Source organism: Erpetoichthys calabaricus, chromosome 6 (genome assembly GCF_900747795.2).
Source record: "Erpetoichthys calabaricus chromosome 6, fErpCal1.3, whole genome shotgun sequence".
NCBI lineage: Eukaryota > Metazoa > Chordata > Cladistia > Polypteriformes > Polypteridae > Erpetoichthys > Erpetoichthys calabaricus.
In genome coordinates this window covers 212,345,688-212,360,622 of record NC_041399.2, presented here as the reverse complement: position 1 = coordinate 212,360,622, position 14,935 = coordinate 212,345,688, and the positions used below count along the sequence as shown (strand labels likewise).

At 42.1% G+C, this 14,935-nt stretch overlaps 1 protein-coding gene across 1 annotated transcript in view; it reads left to right on the top strand.

Moving 5' to 3' along the window:
- Nucleotides 1-14,935, top strand: part of LOC114641854 (dynein axonemal heavy chain 5-like) — a 329,984-nt gene that overhangs the window by 288,061 nt on the left and 26,988 nt on the right. Inside the window, exons 63-66 of the mRNA XM_051928805.1 lie at nt 2,469-2,639; nt 4,419-4,797; nt 11,440-11,711; nt 11,953-12,117. Coding sequence (XP_051784765.1) covers nt 2,469-2,639; nt 4,419-4,797; nt 11,440-11,711; nt 11,953-12,117 — 987 coding nt within the window. The remainder of the gene's footprint in view (nt 1-2,468; nt 2,640-4,418; nt 4,798-11,439; nt 11,712-11,952; nt 12,118-14,935) is intronic.

The following is a 14,935-nucleotide window of genomic DNA, read 5'->3' as shown; positions in this document are numbered from 1 at the left end:
TTTCATATCTATCTATCTATCTATCTATCTATCTATCTATTATATAGTGCCTTTCATATCTATCTATCTATTATATAGTGCCTTTCATATCTATCTATCTATCTATCTATCTATCATATAGTGCCTTTCATATCTATCTATCTATCTATCTATCTATCTATCTATCTATCTATCTATCTATCTCACAGGTGGCGCAGTGGTAGTGCTGCTGCTTTGCAGTAAGGAGACTGTGGAAGATTGTGGGTTCACTTCCCAGTTCCTCCCTGTGTGGATAGCGCTTTGAGTGCTGAGAAAAGCGCTATATAAATGTAATGAATTATATAGTGCCTTTCATATCTATCTATCTATCTATCTATCTATCTATCTATCTATCATATAGTGCCTTTCATATCTATCTATCTATCTATCTATTATATAGTGCCTTTCATATCTATCTATCTATTATATAGTGCCTTTCATATCTATCTATCTATCTATCTATCTATCTATCTATCTATCTATCTATCTATCTATCTATCTATCTATCTATCTATCTATCTATCTATCAGCCTTACTGAGACCTTCACCTTTCTTTATTTTCAGATATTATGTGATAGGCACAGGTGAGCTGGTCACATGGTGGCTTGTTTTGTGTCTCATTATTGTTTGGCTGTGTGATGGACAGCCGGTGGCTCAAACCGGCTGGGACAACCTTGGAATGGAAGGATGGGTGAAGGCAGCTATTTGCCAACACTGCCTCCCCCAAAACGCTAAATGGCACGTCCCCTGAAGTTTAGCAGTGGGGTCTTGCTCAAAAAGCGGACACCAAATCTTAAAATTGTCCTTCCTGTTGTTTGTCTTAGACTGGCCTGTCTCTACTACAAACCCTTAAATTCTCATTTTGTCTTTTTTTCTCTTTCTTCATCATGTAAAGCACTTTGAGCTTCATTATTTGTATGAAAATGTGCTATATAAATAAATGTTGTTGTTGTTAAGGTTTGTGGGGGCAAGGCCAGGTACACTAGGGTCCCTAATCTTAAAATTTAGATGAGGTGCCTAATCTTAAAATAGTGTAAGGGTGGCTGATGTTAAAGTTGAACCCTGGTGTATAATGAGTCCCGCGGGGCATCCTGGGACTTGGATTTCGGTTGCTCAGCCATGTTGGGTGCCGTGGGTGCCACCAGGGTGAGCTGTCGAAGTTCCTGGGGGCTGACAGAAAACTCAACTTCTCCAGCTGACCAGGAAATGCGGGAATGTCATGTGGATGGAAGAACTAAAGCACTTCCGGGTCAAGAACTATATAAAGGACTGTTGGAGACCCAGCAAGGATTTGGGAGGAGTGTGACAGAGCTTGCTGGGAGGAGTGCAGGAGAGATTTCTGATTGTTGTTGTTGTTATTATTATTAGTATTATTGATTTAATCAGTCAGTCATTTTCCAACCCGCTATATCCTAACACAGGGTCACGGGGGTCTGCTGGAGCCAACACAGGGTGCAAGGCAGGAACAAACCCCAGGCAAACTGCAGGGCACACACACACACCAAGCACACACATCATGGACTATTTGGAATCGCCAACGCACTTAATCTGCATTGTCTTGGTCCTGATTGGACACACCTGTCTATGAAGTTCAAGGCTTCACGAGCTCATCCAACCATTTTGGTGTTGCCAGTAATCAGCATTGAGCAGTGACAGGCATTCAAATCAGCACAATGACAAGGGGACCCACATTTGTACACAGCCAGTTTTTCACATTTGATTTAATTTCATACAACTAAATACTGCTTCACTAAAAATGTTTGTTCAGAAAACACCCCAGTACTCAGATGTTCCTAGGAAATGAAAGACAGACCACTGTCATCTTTATTGTTGAAAGGAGAGTCAATAATTATGCAGGCTGAGAGGGGATCACAAACTTTTTCATATGACTGTAAATACTGGGAAGGAAAGTGAAAAGATAAAAGTGAAGCACTGAGAATTACTCGTCTGTTTTAGACTTCAAATCACTTGGATGATATTCTTAGAAAGAAAAAAAATCTAGGATATGAGAATGACCTGGCAGAGTTAAAGCACCAGCAAGCCATGAAATTAAATAATTGACAAGGATTGGCGCTTAATTAAGTAACTGGGTTGGAACAAAAACCTGCAACCACTTGCGGCCCTCCAGGACTGAATCTGCCCACCCGTGGTGTAGTGTAACACAGTCTGTTCCAACTCTGCTTTAAGACAGACAGATGGTTTTAAAGTAATCGACAGAATTTTGGACACCTGTGCAAATTGTTTGTTTCAGCTTGCAAGGCTTAATTTACTTTCATTGTTGCGGAAAATCTGTAGGTTGGAACCTATTAGTTGTTCCCTGTAGAAGGCCCAGTTATTAATTTTGTATTAAAATGAATGAGCTATGCTGGGTTGAATTGCCTTTAAACGTTTTGTGTTCTTTATATCACTCATTGCGAAGTCTGCGCTCACTTTTACATTCTGCTGTTTAGGAACTGGAATCCGAGAGAGTGACACTTCTTGAGGAAGTAACGTCAAATAAAAGGAAGATGCAGGAGCTGGAAGACAACCTCTTGTATCGCCTGACAAGCACCGAGGGCTCCCTAGTGGAGGACGACTCGTTGATCGAAGTTTTACACATCACGAAAGCCACAGCAGAGGAGGTCAGTAAACTAAATTGTGCTTTAATGTTGATATGAGCAGAGTGGGAGAAAGCAGTTGGCTAGGAAGTGATCAGGGAATTTTTCTGGTTCAATCAGAGCTTCACTTGTGTCCAAGCTGACTGGACCTGAGCCCCAGGGTCTGTGAGCCGTCTGCACTCCGGGACCCCAAAATTTACAAAAAAAATATTTGATGTTAATTTTAATTTTTTTATAATGTTTAACTAAACAAAGTTTGTTGTTCAGACTTTGTTTAGAGGTGACGAAGAAGCTCAGTTAACGTTACGTCTGTTTTTTGGTTGGCTGATGTGCAAACAGAAAATTGTGTACCACAGACACTAAAAGCCGGCCAAATTGAAATAAATCAGCAGGGCAGTGTAGTGAACAAAAAACAAAAAATTAAAAATTAACAAAAAAATAATAGTCAGTTCTGGGATGGCTGGTGCAGATGCTGAAATGGATGTTGAAAGATTAAACGAATGGGAGCGAGACAATGAAGCATCAGATGAGGCTGAGGAGAATGAAAATTCTGACATGATTGTGGACTGCAGAAATATTAATGTTAAACACGCAGACCTACACTCCTAAAAATAAAACGCTACAAAAGGTAGACATAACACTGAACTGTCTGCACGTTGCTTACAAACGCAAGAACGTACAATCGATTTGTATGTGTTGTGATGGATGGCCAGGGCTGGGACACTGTCATAATGGAAGGACCAGGGGAACAGATGTACCCAGGGCACTTCGTATTTTGATGTCCTTCATCAAATTTGTTTGATACTCCACAGGTGTCGCTGGTCTTCCTGTTCTACGTTGCATAAGCAAACAATGCAATTTGCTTGGCGTTCAGCAGATGTGGCCACGCTATCTTTTCTGTTTGAATCCCTTTGCTATAATAAACACACGAGCATGGGTCACTTTGCCGAGGTTGCCGTGACCTGAATTGTTTGAATTTCCAGAATGCATCGGGTCATAAGATTTCAACTAAGAGCAATATCAAGGTTTGCATGACAAACATACACACCTTAGCATTTGATTATGTATGATTGTCTGGGCGGCACGGTGGCGCAGTGGGTAGTGCTGCTGCCTTGCAGTTGGGAGACCTGGCGACCTGGGTTCGCTTCCCGGGTCCTCCCTGCGTGGAGTTTGCATGTTCTCCCCGTGTCTGCGTGGGTTTCCTCTGGGCGCTCCGGTTTCCTCCCGCAGTCCAAAGACATGCTGGTTAGGTGGATTGGCGATTCTAAATTGGCCCCAGTGTGTGCTTGGTGTGTTTGTGTGTGTCCTGCGGTGGGTTGTCACCCTGCCCAAGATTGGTTCCTGCCTTGTGCCCTGTGTTGGCTGGGATTAGCTCCAGCAGACCCCCGTGACCCTGTGTTCGGATTCAGCGGGTTGGATAATGGATGGATGGATGATTGTCTGGAAGTAAATGTGTAAGCAGCACTGATTTATTAAGCAAATGACGTTATTCTGTGTTAACAGTGTGGCACACCGGTGTCATTCCCCAGGCAGTCACTATGAGCACATGGTGCACAGACTAAGCAGTGGGTTAAATATTTAGTCATGTTGCTTGGACAATATTGAGCTTTACTGGTTTCTCAGCCATCTATATTCTATTTTAATTTTCCTGTTTATTAAAAGTTTTCGGCACTGTTCATGATTTTAGAAGAAAGGCAACCTTGTAAAAGTTCATTGCCAAGGCTTTAATAAAGACAATTTCAGTCTTCAGAAATCACTGAAATTTTAATGCTAATTCTGTCTCTAATACAATGAACCTTTCAGGTCAGTAAAAAGCTTACAATCGCTGCAGAAACGGAAATTAAAATCAATGCTGCTAGAGAAGAGTATCGGCCAGTGGCCTCCAGGGGCAGCAACCTCTACTTCTTGATTGTGGAAATGAGCCTGGTGAATATCATGTACCAGACGTCACTCCGACAGTTTCTGGGGATCTTTGACATCTCCATGGAACGGTCGGTAAAGTCTCCCATCAACTCCAAACGGATTGCCAACATCATCGAGTATCTCACTTATGAAGTGTTCAGGTACACGGCCCGAGGGCTCTATGAAGATCACAAGTTTCTCTTCACGCTGCTCCTGGCATTAAAAATAGACCTGCAATCCAAGAGGATCTCACATGGGGAGTTCCAGACTCTTATCAAAGGTGAGCTCTGGCTTTTCATTTTTGTTCTCAATGCCCTAAGGCTCATTATGATTACAAAGCAAAGAAATGGATCATCCAAATATCTGTTATCTGTATCAATATCTATACTCACTGGCCACTTTATTAGGTACACCTGCTCATCTGCTTGTTAACACAAATATCTAGTCAGCCAATCACACGGCAGCAGCTCAGTTCATTTCAGCCTGTAGACCTTGTCGAGATGACCTGCTGAAGTTCAAACCGAGCATCAGAATGGGGAAGAAAGGTGACTGAAGTGACTTAGAATGTGACATGGTTGTTGGTGACAGATGGGCTGCTCTGATTATTTCTGAAACTGCTGATCTACTGGGATTTTTATGCACAGTTATCTCTAGGGTTTACAGAGGATGGTCCAAAAATGGTAAAATATCCAGTGGGGGGAAAATGCCTTGCTGATGTCAGAGGTCAGCAAAAGAAGATTAAGAGGTGACATGATTGAAGTGTTTAAAATTATGAAGGGAATTAGTCCAGTGGATCCAGACTGTTATTTTCAAATGAGTTCATCAAGAACATGGGGACACAGTTGGAAATTTCACACAAACATTAGGAAGTTTTTCTTTACACAAAGAACGACAGACACTTGGAATAAGCGACCAAGTAGTGTGGTGGACAGTAAGACTTTAGGGACTTTCAAAACACGACTTGATGTTTTTTTGGAAGAAATAAGTGGATAGGACTGGCAAGCTTTGTGAGCTGAATGGCCTGTTCTCCTCTAGAATGTTCTAATGTCAGAGGAAAATGGCCAGACTGGTGTGAGCTGATAGAAAGACAACAGTAACCCAAATAAGCACTCGTTACAACCGAGGTGTGCAGATGAGCAGCTCTGAACACACCACACGTCGAACAGATGGGCAACACCAGGTGCCACTCCTGTCAGCCAGGAACAGGCAACTGAGCCTACAATTTGCACGGGCTCACCAAAATTGGACAACAAAAGATTGGAAAAACGTTGCCTAGTCTAATGAGTTGCAATTTCTGCTGCGACATTCGGGTGGTAGGGTCAGACTTTGGCGACAACAACATGAGAAAGCATGGACCCATCCTGCCTTGTATCAATGGTTCAGGCTGGTGGCAGTGGCATAGCTAGGGGGCGATCCGCTCCGGGCGGCACATTTTTGGGGGCAGCATTATTAGCCAAAAGGCTCAGTACAATTTGGGTGTTAAGCAGCAGGGTTCGGAAAAATAACACTCATGAATGAAAAAAAGTAAAATTCTCTGATTTTAATCCACAACTGCTTCAAAAATAATTTTCAGACTGTCCTGTGACGGCATCACAAAAAATAAACATAAACATTACACCGATAAGAATTTCTAGGAAGATAACTAATTTACAATTTATAATTTCGTTTCGGTATCAATTCAAATGTGTTCTTGCTCTGCCCAGAAAACATCCCCACCTATCACTTGTACACTACACTGGTTCTGGTTTTTGCAGCGTAATTATGTTAAACTAATAATTAGAACACGGCTCATCAATGCGTCTATAATATATTCTTGTCTAGTTGATGCTTATAAATAATTATATGTGAAAAATTATTGCTGTTTCTCTATGTCTATGCAAAATTTTGGTTAATTTTTCTCTAAGTCATTTTAATTTTCTATTTAAATAGGTTAACATATTCAGATATGTTGGAGGGCGGCAAAAAGAAGCACCGCCCCGCCCCGATCGGCACAAACTCGAGCTACGCCACTGGCTGGTGGTGGTGGTGTAATGGTGTGGGAGATGTTTTCTAGGCAGACTTTGGCACCTTATTGCCAATTAAGCATCATTTAACTGCCACAGCCTACCTGAGTATTGTTGCTGACCATGTCCGTCCCGTTATGACTGCAGCTCTTCTGATGGCTACTTCCAGCAGGGTAACGCACCATGTCACAAAGCTTAAATAATCTCAAATTGGTTTCTTGAAAATGACAAAAATGACACTGGACTCAAATGGCTTCCACAGTCACCAGATCTCAATCCGATAGAGCACCTTTGGGATGCGGTGGAATCTGCAACAATTATATATATTTATATACAGTATATAAAACAATTCTTCTGTTACTTCATGGTCCAGTTCTGAAGATCACATCCCCATTGTAGGCGCTTTCGGAAGGTGGACAGAAGTCAGCATTGTCACTCTGACCGATCTGTGGCTATGCAGCAAGCTTCAATGCTCTGGGTGTCCTGACATTTTTCATTAGGTCTTACATCAATGTGTGTTATAGTAGCTCTTCTACGTGATCTGACCTGAGCTGCCAGTGACCATTAATGACCCTTGGGCGCCCATGACTCTGTCACCAGTTCACCAGTTCTCTTTCCTTGAAACACTTTCGGTAGGTACTGACTACTGGATACACCCCACAAGACCTGCCATTTTGGAGATGTTCTGACCTAGTCATGTAGTCATCACAATGTGGTCCTTGTCAGAGTCACTCAGATCCCTTTGCTTCCCATTTTTCCTGATCCCAACACATCACCTTCAAGAACTGATTGTTCACTTGTTGCCTAATATATCCTACCACATGACAGGTACCTTTACCACAAGATAATCAATGCTATTTATTGGAACTGTCAGTGGTTTTAATGTTGGGAGTGATAGAAATATATATATATATATATATACCGTATATATCCATCCATCCATCCATTTTCCAACCCGCTGAATCCGAACACAGGGTCAAAGGGGTCTGCTGGAGATAATCCCAGCCAACACAGGGCACAAGGCAGGAAACAATCCCGGGCAGGGTGCCAACCCACAGCAGGACACACACAAACACACCCACACACCAAGCACACACTAGGGCCAATTTAGAATTGCCAATCCACATAACCTGCATGTCTTTGGACTGTGGGAGGAAACCGGAGCGCATGGAGGAAACCCACACAGACACGGGAAGAACATGCAAACTCCACGCAGGGAGGACCCGGGAAGTGAACCCTGACGGGTCTCCTAACTGCGAGGCAGCAGCGCTACCACTGCGCCACCGTGCCGCCCTTACTGTGTGTGTATATATATATATATATATATATATAATATATACAGGGCTGGATTTTCCTATAGGCTGACTAGGCTTCAGCCTAGGGCCTCAAGATCAAGAGGGGCCTACATTCAAATTGTTAGCAAAATTTTATTATCTCTGATGTAATTTACAAACTTAAAAATGTAAGGTGAAAGGGCCTCATAAGTGGAATAGCCTAGGGCCTCTTTTCATATAAATCCGGCCCTGTATGTATATATATATATATAATTACGGGGTGCCAAACAAGCAATTACAATGATTTTCTGAATATATAAAGTCAGCGTCGGAATATATAAAGTCCATCCATCCATTATCCAACCTGCTATATCTTAACTACAGGGTCACAGGGGTCTGCTGGAGCCCCCCACACTGTGGCGCAGTGGTAGTGCTGCTGCTTTGCAGTAAGGAGACTGTGGAAGATTGTGGGTTCACTTCCCGGTTCCTCCCTGTGTGGATAGCGCTTTGAGTACTGAGAAAAGCGCTATATAAATGTAATGAATTATTATTAGTACCAGCCAACACAGGGCACAAGGCAGGAAACAAACCTTGGGGAGGGCGCCAGCCCACCGCAGGGCGCGCGCACACAGCCACAAACAAAGAACACCAAGCACACATGACGGACAATTTAGGATCGCCAATGCACCTAACCTGCATGTCTTTAACTGTGGGAGGAAACCGGAACACCCAGAGGACACGGGGAGAATGTGCAAACTCCACACAGGGAGGACCAATTAATATTGATATTGATTGAAACGACTCAGGCACATGTTTAGTAAATTCAGTGAGTTCCTAATACAACGTAATGAAATAAGTTAACAAAAACTAATTCAGAAAAATATTTAAAAAATAAAAAACACTACTCAGTTAATGTATTCAAAATGATGTATGTGCCTTGCATTTTGAACACTATATTTATTTATTCTTTTTGGGCTTGTGAGGTTCATCCAAAAATACGTCCATACAATCAACTAAGTTTATGAGTGAAATGATAAGCACGGAAATTAGAGAATATTTGATGGAACTAGACCGTGTTATTTTTGAATTGTCCTAATTTTATATATTTGGGAATGATTTTATATATTTCAACACTGACTTTATATAATCAGGCTTTGATGTTATGCATAATCAGGAATAACTTTATATATTCTGACACTGATTTATATATTCAGGACTGAATTAATATATTCGGGAAGGACTTTATATATTCCACCACTGACTTTATATATTCAGAAAATCATTATATTTGCCTGTTTGGCACCCCATACATTTGTATGTATATGTCTATCTATCTATCTATCTAGATAGAGAGAGATATGCATTCATGTCAAAGGATTGCCATCTCGTCAGAGATATGTAATATCACTCCAGAACAAGTGGGGGCGCTGTTGCTATCAGTATTGTCTCCTTTTTCCTACACAGTACCAAGAACACGCCCAGCTGAATGTAACTAACCCTTCTGGTCCAAGCCCTATAAAACGTTGATGTCACCTGAAGGTGGGCGGAGCTTCTCCCAAGCCAGACTCATTTATCCAAGCTACTCAATTAGAGCCAGGAAGGCTTGAACCTCCATTAATTTTTCTGTTTTCTACACCCTTGTGCACTTGTTTTGGTTTTCATTACGCTTGAATTAAACAGAACAATCCAGCTGGCACTCCAACATTTGTTTGGACTCAGTTCTTGCTCATACTAAACAACTATTTATATATACTATCTATATATATAATTCACTAAGCCAACAGGGCAAGCAAGACAACCATGGGATACGCACGACATAGCCACGCCCGCAAAATCACAGAGACCCGCCCACCAGCTCTAAGACCATGGGATACGATGACAACTCACAGAGCACGCTCGCCAACTCTAAGAGCATGGGACGAGAATGCCTGCCCACCCGTCCGTCTGAATGTTACCAGCATTCACTGCAATGTACTGGAGTGTAAAACCATCTCAGCTTTTAACTCACAAACTGCAACAACTCACCAAACACCGCCACCCTGTCTCTCGAGGCATTCACACTGCTGGAAGACAACCATGGGATATGCAAGAAATAACCACGTCCGTCAACTCACAAAGCCCCGCCCACCAACTCTAACACCGCATCAGACGCTTTTTATATCTAAGAAGATATATAGATACTCATTATTCCCCAGCACGTGTAAACCCACGCTCTCAAGGAATTCACAGTGCCTGCTCATGTGCCCGGACGCAACAACTCACCAACTCGCTTTCGTCTCTGCTACAGTACACATGCACCACTGAGCCACGTTGACTTTTCATTATTCTTTTCGATTTCGGCTGCATTTCTATATATAATCCACCAAGTCGTCTGACCATGAGATACGAACGACAGAGCACCGCCCAACAACTCAAACCGATACAGAGACACGCAAACCAACTCTAGATAGATAGATAGATAGATAGATAGATAGATAGATAGATAGATAGATAGATAGATACTTTATTAATCCCAAGGGGAAATTCACATTCTCCAGCAGCATCTTACTGATACAAAAACACAATATTAAATTAAAGATTGATAATAATGCAGGTAAAAAACAAACAATAACTTTATATAATGTTAACGTTTACCCCCCGGGTGGAATTGAAGAGTCGCATAATTTGGGGAGGAACGATCTCCTCAGTCTGTCAGTGGAGCAGGACGGTGACAGCAGTCTGTCGCTGAAGCTGCTCCTCTGTCTAGAGATGACAGTATTAAGTGGATGCAGTGGATTCTCCATAATTGATAGGAGTCTGCTGAGCGCCCTTCGCTCTGCCACAGATGTTAAACTGTCTAGCTCCATGCCAACAATAGAGCCTGCCTTCCTCACCAGTTTGTCCAGGCATGAGGCGTCTTTCCTCTTAATGCTGCCTCCCCAGCACAACACCGCATAGAAGAGGGCGCTCGCCACAACCGTCTGATAGAACATCTGCAGCATCTAAGAGCATGGGACGAGAATGCCTGCCCGCCTGACTGTTACTAGCGTTCACCGCAATGTACTGGAGTGTAAAACCATCACAACTGCTAACTCACAAACTGCAACAATTCACCAAACACCGCATCAGATGCTTTCTATATCTAAGAAGATACACATATATAGATACTCATTATTCCCCGGCACACGTCCACCCATGCTCTCAAGGCATTCACAGTGCCTGCTCATGTGCCCGGACGCAATAACTCACCACACACTTCACTTTCACATTTCACTTAATTTGACTCAACACGGGAAGGCAGGTAGGAAGGCAGGCTCTATTGTTGGCATGGAGCTGGACAGTTTGACATCCATGGCAGAGCGACGGGTGCTCAGCAGACTCCTATCAATTATGGAAAATCCACTGCATCCACTAAACAGTATCATCTCTAGACAGAGGAGCAGCTTCAGCGACAGACTGCTGTCAATGTCCTGCTCCACTGACAGACTGAGAAGATCGTTCCTCCCCCAAACTATGCGACTCTTCATTAAAAAAGCGGCGTGATTATGCGGCGTATGGTACACCGCGGGTTGGCTAGTACTATATATATAGGTATGTATATAAGTAGTTGTAGTAAGGAAATGCATAAATCAGCTTTGCTATTTCATTTTATTTATGTTTTTACAGGGGGTGCATCATTGGACCTCAACTCTGTTGACCCCAAACCTAAGAAATGGATTTTGGACATGACATGGCTGAATTTGGTACAACTGTCTCATCTGAACCCTTTCTCCCAGCTTCTCTCTCAAGTTGCCAGAAATGATAAAGCCTGGAAGCAATGGTTTGATGAGGAAGCCCCAGAAGAGGCCATCACTCCAGATGGCTACGACAGTCTACTTGACACATTTCGTAAACTCTTACTCATCCGAAGTTGGGCCCCTGACCGCACTATAGCACAGGTATCCATTACATGTTCCTTCCTCATTCGTGGGAACTGAACCGAAGTTGTTGGATCCAGGAGATAACAGTGCATGTCTGTAAACTAATTTTTGAAGTAATTTCATGTATCCTTATAAGGGATTGGCTTTCATAACCAAAAGGTCTACATTGGATGAAAAGTCTAAATTATTGGACGAATTACTTATGTAATTAGGGTTAGGGTAATAATAATGGGCTGGAAATCTCTTATTTTCATTTCAGGCTCGCCACTACATTGCAGAATCTCTCGGGGTGAAATATGCTGAAGGTGTAATTTTGGATATGGATGCAATGTGGGCAGAGAGTGACAGCCAAACCCCAATGATCTGCTTCTTATCAATGGGTTCAGATCCCACCGAAAATATTGAGCGTCTTGCTAAAACAAAGGTAATACAGTACCCGTACCTTCCGTTTAAATCTTCTTCCAAAGAATTTTGATCTTCTCTCTAAGGAGCGTGCAACATTTATTTTAAGTACAGAAGGATTTCTGTTATTCATGGGATGTGTATTCGCAGATCTGAGGTGAATGAGTTAACTTTTCATCAATATTGCATTCAATTTTGATTCTGTGTTTGGAGTGACATCGTGACAATGCAACGTATAACTGCCCGTGAGTGAATATCGTTTCTTTCTCACTATTAAATAAACCGACTTTTTCGAATGTTTGTCCCTCCATTTGTTAATTGTCATAGCAAAAGCTCTTCTATTGGGAAACTGTAAACGTTTTAATACGAATGAAATATCAAGATCTCCTTTGGTGTCTCATGTTATCTGCGTAAGATGTACAGTACTACATTACGTTTCTTGTCGCCTGTTAAAATTTTACATGCAGTAACATTACAATACATGCTTCTTTCAACAGTAATTCAGCCGGTGGAAGACCGCACTGTGTTAACGGTTGTAGATATTCTTCATGATATTGTAAGTTGATGTTTTCATCTTCCACACCATCACCACCAACTGTTCCATCATAGTCTACTGATACACATTTAACCAATTTGACGTGTAGCCGATCGACAATTTTCACGTTAATTCGTTTGACTTCATCGTTTCTCGGTGCTAGGATTGCCTTTGTACTCATTTTTTTCTGTTGATAACCCTTCGGTAGAAATTCTTCAATAAGATTTGGACAAAATAAGTGAGGAAAACGTAAAAAATTTATAAGAGGTGAGAGCGCAAGAACTGTGTCTGACAAAAGCATTGACACCAATGAGAGGTGAGAGGACCGTGGACGTGGGCCGTTAACCGTAAATGGTTGAGAGGAGGGTAGGACTTGAAAAAATCTCTTGGCAGTAGTCTCGTCTCGTCTCAGATTTTCTTAGATTATTTTTTTATTTTACTATTTTGCTTCGTTGTTACTGTTGCACACCTGAGTGCCGCACCTTGAACAGCTTCCCCAATCGTTTCTCTGTCTGTGTTATGTTACGTCTTCTGTGTGAGCCTCTCCCAGTGTTCATTGTGTTGACTGTGAGTTGTGGGTGAATTCTTTAAAACTCACTTTCTAAACCCTCCACAGATCTTATACTAACAAACTATTCATTTGGTATATCATTTAAGACATCTACTCTGTTCGGGCCAAAAGTCATTTTTTCCCACAATGTTCACAGACCTCCGAGTTTTTCACTTTTTCTTGTCCCTATCACAGTTCCAGTGGGTCACACGTTTCCATACACTTTGTTAATATTTGGTAGCTTTGCCTTTAAATTGTTTCACTTGAGTCAAACGTTTTGAGTCGTCTTCCACAAGCTTGGGATTTTTTGGCCCACTCCTCCAGTCAGAACTGGTGTAACTGGGACAGGTTTGTAGGCCTTGTTGCTCGCAGACGCTTTTTCAGTTCAATTGGATTGAGGTCCGGGCTTTGTGTCAGCCACTCCAATGCCTTGAACCTTGTTGTCTTTAAGCCATTTTGCCACATCTTTGGAGGTCTGCATGGGGTCCTTGTCCATTTGGAAGTCCCATTTCCGACTGAACTTCAGCTTCCTTGCTGAGCTCTTGAGATGTTTCAGCAGTGTATCTCCATCATTTTCCTTCCTCATGATGCCATCTACTTTGTGAAGTGCACCAGTCCTTCCTGCAGCCCCCCACAACATGATGCTTCCACCCCTATATGCTTGTTCTTTGGCTTGCAAGCCTCACCCTTTTTCCACCAAACATAACAATGGTCATTCTGGCCAAACAATTCGATTTTGGATTCATCAGCCCAGAGGACGCTTTTCCAGAAGGTGAGATCTTTGTCCCCATGTGCCATTGCAAACTGCAGTCTGGCTTTTCAATGGTGGCATTGGAGCAGTGGCTTCTTCCTTGCTGAGCAGCCTTTCAGGTGGTGTCGATGTCAGACTTGTTTTACTGCGGATATCGAGACCTGTCTACCTGTGTCCTCCAGCATCTTCACAAGGTCCTTTGCTGTTGTTCTGGGATTGATTAGCACTTTTTGTGACAAAGTCCATTCTTCTCTAGGAGACACAATGCATCTCCTTCCTGAGCGGTATGATGGCTGTGTGATGTTTATACTTGCATATTATTGTTTAGATGAATGTGGGACCATCGGGTATTTGATAAATGTTCCCAAGGATGAACCAGATTTATGGAGGTCCACCAGCTTTTTCTGAGGTTTTGGCTGATTTATTTTGGTTTTTCCCATTAGGTCAGGCAAAGAGGCAGTGAGTTTGATGGTCTGCCTTAACATCCATCAACATGTTGACTCCTGTAAGGCTAATTGGCTATCAGTAGCTGATTGTCGAATTGCCTAAAGGCTTGACATCATTTTCTGGAATTTTTCAAGCTATTTAATGGCACAGTTAACAAAGTGTATGGAAACTTGTGATCCACTGGAATTGTGACTTGGTCAATAAAAAGTGAAATACTCTGAGGTCTGTGAACATTGTTGGAAAAAATGGCTTTTGCCCGCACAGAGTAGACATCGTAAACGATATGACAAATTTATAGTTTGGTGGTATCAAATCTGTGGATGGTTATAAAATAAGTTTTAAAGAATTCACCCGTTAACATATAGTCAGTGACTGAACCGAAATTGTGGACTGTTATGATGTATTTATGTAAGACTAGCTGTCCCCTACGACTCTGCCCACATAGTAGTGAAACAGGACAAACTTTAAAAATCAATTAAAAAACAAAATGTAATAATTTCTATTGAGAAGAATTAATATTGATAGCTTTCGTATCTGAGGGCCTCTTGATATGCGTT